The sequence below is a fragment of the Gossypium hirsutum genome, chromosome A01, assembly GCF_007990345.1.
Source record: "Gossypium hirsutum isolate 1008001.06 chromosome A01, Gossypium_hirsutum_v2.1, whole genome shotgun sequence".
NCBI lineage: Eukaryota > Viridiplantae > Streptophyta > Magnoliopsida > Malvales > Malvaceae > Gossypium > Gossypium hirsutum.
The window spans coordinates 32,823,852-32,829,478 of NC_053424.1; the positions used below are offsets into that span (position 1 = coordinate 32,823,852).

General features: G+C 33.5%; 1 protein-coding gene across 1 annotated transcript; it reads left to right on the top strand.

Moving 5' to 3' along the window:
* The first annotated feature begins 1,510 nt into the window (after positions 1 to 1,510).
* Positions 1,511 to 5,352, top strand: LOC107916766 (squalene monooxygenase SE1). Its single transcript, XM_016846135.2, has 8 exons — positions 1,511 to 1,919; positions 3,101 to 3,212; positions 3,307 to 3,481; positions 3,648 to 3,816; positions 3,947 to 4,165; positions 4,293 to 4,568; positions 4,679 to 4,957; positions 5,063 to 5,352. Exons 1-8 carry the CDS (start codon positions 1,686 to 1,688, stop codon positions 5,168 to 5,170), a joined length of 1,572 nt encoding a protein of 523 aa, XP_016701624.1. The 5' UTR covers positions 1,511 to 1,685; the 3' UTR covers positions 5,171 to 5,352.
* Positions 5,353 to 5,627: the final 275 nt, after the last annotated feature.

Below are 5,627 nucleotides of genomic sequence, written 5' to 3' on the forward strand. Positions count from 1 at the left end.
CCAACATCATCACTGATAAATCTTTTCTTTTTAAATATGAACCGGTGCCCGCAACGTGAACGTTGGCACAAAAAAATTGCTAAAAAAAGTTTGAAATTGTTTTTGGTGTTGACACCTACACTCCTAGTCTTATTAAAAATATTTTTTTGAACCGGAAAATACTCAATTTTTTAAAAAATACTCAAAAATATATATAGATGTTGGCTATAGTAGTGCCAACACCAAAAAAATTAATTTTTTTATCCCTGACTCAATCACAAAATAATGATTACATAACGATGGACAATTAATGTCAGTAGTGGAGATGCCAATACTACCCAATACTATTCAATACTATTTATTTCAAGTCACTTTCATTATACATTTTGAAATTAAATAATTTTCGTAAATAATAACATTTTACAGGTCATTTTTTAAAAAATCCCTCGGAAGGATATGGTGAAGTCTAAAAAGTCAAGTAAATGTGTAGCTCGCCCTCCTATACTTTTGAAAACGTAGATGGTGGGTAACTCTAAAGTCACATAATAAATATTATATTATTATATACTCATGAATAGAAGTGAAGGATTTGATATTTTTATTCTTTCTACTTTCTAAATTTTAAAATTTCGGTTCTTGTCAAATAATAATTATTTAATTTAAATAAAGTTATATTATTTTTAAAATTTGATGTGTGAAATATATTATCATATGTGCAATAATATGTTAACTAATTATTTTCACATATCATTTACAAAAAAATTTAGTTAATGAATTAATAATTGTCATTTCCATTAAGACTAACATTTTAAAATTTGAAAGTATGGTGACTTAGAATGATTTAATAAGAGAAATTAGACTAAATCTATAATTGTATAAATAGTATATGATTAATAATTGAATTTAACAAAATAAATTTAACTGTTACTATTTGAGTCAGGACTAAGTACAAAGACTAAAACTGACCATTTTAAAAATTACAGATACTAAAATAGATTAAAAAAAAACTACAACTTTTATAAAATACAATTACTAATAATAAACTTTAACCAATTGAAAAACAAAAATTTAAGCGATTGAAGTTGATGTTAGATAATTTAATTCCGATTTCATTGGAGCGGCAAGTTAGGAAGAATAATACCAAAAAGGTAGGTTAAGATACGCCATAAATCTTCATATTATTTAAAAATTTATAATTTAGTTTTTATATTTCTATTTTTATAAATTTAATCTTTTATTTGTTAAATTTTAAAATTTAAGTTCAACTATTAACATTGTTATTTTTATTTTTGGTTAAATTTGTTAATATGCTATTTCGAAATTAAAAATTAAAAGCACTTGGTAACTATATAACTAAAAAATATTATTGTAATGAATCTAAATTTAAAAGTTTAATAATTAGGACTGAATTTTGAAAATTAAAAGTATAGGGACTTCGGGCAGAATTTAACCTAAGAGGTAGGTGGTGAGAGGTGTGAGTGTGTAAACTGTGGGTGGAGTATAAAAAGGCCCACCGTTTCTCCCTTCCTGTATTACTTACTATTCGCTCGTGTTTCTAAAACAAATTCACGACTGCCAGCGAAGCCAAGTACAGCCGTTGCAGCCATCGAATTCTAAACTCCATAAAAACAAACAGAGAGATTTTTGACGTCCTTGTATACGCTTAGCTTTCTTTCTTTCTGGTTTAGTTTTTTGGCGACGGAGTAATGGCTGATTCATACGTGCTGGGATGGATCTTGTGTTCCGTGATGGCGCTGGTTGCGCTATGCGGTGTCGTTTTGAGAAGGCAGAAATGGAAGGGGATTTCCATGAGAACTGAGCCCCTGAAGACCGTCCTAACGAGTAACGGAGAATGCGGATCTGCTGACGCCAGCCACGCTGATGTCATCATCGTTGGAGCTGGCGTTGCTGGTTCCGCCCTCGCTCACACTCTCGGCAAAGTATTTCTTTCTTTTTCTTTGCATTTTCTTAGTAACCAATCAGGGAACAAGCAAAACATTTCTTTGTTTCGCTACTTCTTTTATTTCTTTCGTTTTTGAACAAGTTTAAAGTCCCCCCTATCCTTTATGTCGTGCCCGCACTTTCTCGGATCTTCTGCTGTTTAAAACGACATGCATCTTTTTCTTTTCCTTTTATTTATTTTTCTTTAAACAATTCTTTATGTATTTTCTTTTCTTTTCGAATGTGTTGTGGCTTCTCAATGTGCATCAGTAATATTAAAAAAATAAAAAATAAAAAGAGTTTAGCTGCCACGCCCGTGGGGAAAAAAATTTTAGCTCCCTAAACAAATTTTTTGGGCCCTTAAAAATTAAAAAGACCTTTTTTATACTCCTTAAAAATTAGAAAATAGTATTTTACCCTTTTCAGTTTTGAGCCTTGGTGGCCGCACCTGCCCCAGGACGTGCCTGTTAGCTGCCATGGATTCTGGGATTAATTTATGAGCATTATCATTATAAATCGATATCTACCATTTTTTGCATTTTAATAACGGTTCGTATCATTGACTGCTTCCCTTTTTTTACCTTTTAGCAATTATAATTGGAAGCTTATACCTAAATGAACTTGAAGAAAATGAACCGTCTCTTGCTATTAGCAATTTTTCAGACGTCAATTTCTTCATAATTAGTTACTGCCAATTTAAAACATCCTGTATACGAGCTGTCACGGACTGCCTAGGACAAGTAGAGACTTTTTGTTGCTTTGATAACTAATACTTTATGTTTCTTTGTGTGTTCCAAATTCTTCCCCCATACTAGATCGGATGTTGATTAATTTCTGTTACTTGAACTCGGGTGCAATCATCAGATACGAATATGTGCTCGATAAGAGTTTGTTCAAATTTTTTTCTAAATTTTTTATGTGTTTAGAGAACCCTTGGTTATATCCTTATATCCATGTTTGAATAGTCTCAAACACGGTTATTGCAGGAAAAAAAATTTAACTCTGCATTCTCTATGCCCCTTTTTTGTTCTGATGTCCTCTTTTTGTAGATTATATCCTAGCTAAGTGAATGAAGGAGGAAGAATATTAATCACAGTGCTAGTATATAATATAAAGGCCAAATAATTATTTAAACCAAAGTTATTTCAGCAGTAAATTGATTATGTGGTACAATATGCAGGATGGACGTCGAGTGCAAGTGATTGAAAGAGACTTGAGTGAACCTGACCGTATTGTTGGGGAATTGCTACAACCAGGGGGCTATCTCAAGTTAATCGAGTTGGGACTTGAAGGTAGGTGTTTGAGACTTTATGTATTAATTTCTTTGATTACTTTTAACGCATAACGGAATTAGTTTGATGAGCCTTCTATATTTTCTGACTGCAGATTGTGTAGAGGAAATTGATGCTCAGCAAGTATTTGGTTATGCTCTTTTCAAGGATGGGAAGCATACTCAACTTTCTTACCCATTAGAGAAGTTCCACTCTGATGTATCTGGTAGGAGCTTTCATAATGGACGTTTCATTCAGCGGATGCGGGAGAAATCAGCTTCCCTTCCCAAGTATATCACTTCCTCTTTAGATATTAATCAGTTGTTTATGTTTTATGTTCATCATATTCTTTTCTCAAAGTTTTGACGCTTTAGAAACAGTGGCCGATATAGTATGACAGTATTCAACAGCCTAATTTAGCGTTATGGTAACAAATCTCCCCCATTGGTTTACCAGTGTACATTTAGAGCAAGGGACAGTCACTTCTCTACTTGAAGAAAAAGGGATAATCAGAGGAGTGCAGTACAAAACTAAAGATGGTCAAGAATTGACTGCATTTGCATCTCTGACCATTGTATGTGATGGTTGTTTTTCGAACTTGCGTCGCTCCCTTTGCAACCCTAAGGTGAGTCAAGACATCAACTTTGTTTTGCTCGTTTTGCTCATATTTCTCTTCTTATTTCCTTTTTACTTTTTAGTTTTTAAAATAAACTAGTAATTTTAGAAATTAAGATGGCCACAATCACAATCTGCAGGTAGATATACCTTCTTCTTTTGTGGGATTGGTCCTGGAGAATTGTCATCTTCCATACTCAAATCATGGGCATGTTATACTAGCTGATCCTTCCCCCATTTTGTTCTATCCGATCAGCAGTACAGAGACTCGCTGTCTGGTTGATGTACCTGGTCAGAAGGTTCCTTCTATTGCAAATGGTGAGATGGCAAATTATCTAAAGACCATCGTGGCACCCCAGGTATTTAACTGCTCTCACGTCTACACATTTAATCTCCATATAGCTGTATTTGTTTTTCTTGAAGTTGTGCTTTTACAAATAACCTCTGAATAGTCTTGGAATGTCAAATTTGCTGCATATCGAACAGGTTCCTCCAGAAATCTACGATTCCTTTGTAGCAGCCGTTGATAAGGGAAATATTAGGACAATGCCGAACAGAAGCATGCCGGCTGCTCCTCATCCCACCCCTGGAGCCCTATTAATGGGAGATGCATTCAACATGCGGCATCCATTAACCGGTGGAGGAATGACTGTTGCTTTATCTGATATTGTTGTCCTCCGTGATCTATTAAGGCCTCTACATGACCTCAATGATGCCCCTATGCTCTGCAAATATCTTGAATCATTTTACACATTGCGGAAGGTGAATCATAATCAAATTGTCAAAATCTTGAACTCAAAATTTAACTAAACATTCAACATTTCCAAATGTAAAAGAACTTGATAACAAATCGGTGATGTCATGTTGTGCAGCCCGTGGCATCAACCATCAACACCTTAGCAGGCGCCTTGTACAAGGTATTCTGTGCTTCCCCTGATCAAGCAAGGAAGGAAATGCGACAAGCTTGCTTTGATTATCTAAGTCTTGGTGGTGTATTCTCAGCAGGACCTATCTCCTTGCTGTCTGGTTTAAACCCTCGCCCCTTGAGCTTGGTTCTACATTTTTTCGCAGTGGCAATATACAGTCTTGGTCGTTTACTATTGCCATTCCCTTCACCTAAGCGAATCTGGATTGGAGCTAGATTGATATCGGTGTGGATCATGATCCATTTTCTTCAATTTCCTGTTTCAGCAATATGGATTAATATTTTTTATTTACTTAGCTATCGTGTCTGTGTTCTCTATTGTGTGTTATAGGGAGCATCAGGTATCATCTTTCCCATTATCAAAGCAGAAGGAGTTAGGCAAATGTTTTTTCCGGCGACAGTGCCTGCATATTACAGAGCTCCTCCACCTGTAAAATGAGGGAAGAATTTACCAAATGACCACCACAAACTGGTTTGTAACTTAATTCTTTAGGCTTTTCATAAGTAAATCATATTTCCCAAAAATGGTGGATGAACCTTGTATGAGTAAAAACATTAGGTCACGTTTGCTTCATTGTAATAGAATAAAGCTATAATTAATAATTCAATTGTTTGGTTGAATGGAATGGAATAAAATTGTAATAGTATTATTGTGTTTGATTGAATAGAATAGAGTTGTAATAGCATAAGAAAAGAAACTGAAATGACCAGAGTACCTTTAGTAGAATTTTTTTTGTTAGATGAATGATTATTGTTATTAAATTTTAATAACATTATTATTAAATATAATTTAATAAAATATAATAAATAATATAATCATATTTTTATAAAATTATTATTATATATAATTTAACAATAATAATATATAATATTAGAAAAATAATATATAGCCATAA

Bases quoted from the DNA above. Each gene is read 5' to 3' on its own strand.
- LOC107916766 (XM_016846135.2), top strand. From the start codon at position 1,686: ATGGCTGATTCATACGTGCTGGGATGGATCTTGTGTTCCGTGATGGCG. The intron at 4,166-4,292 runs GTATTTAACTGC...CATATCGAACAG, and splicing joins AGACCATCGTGGCACCCCAG to GTTCCTCCAGAAATCTACGA. The intron at 4,958-5,062 runs GTGTGGATCATG...TGTGTGTTATAG, and splicing joins TTGGAGCTAGATTGATATCG to GGAGCATCAGGTATCATCTT.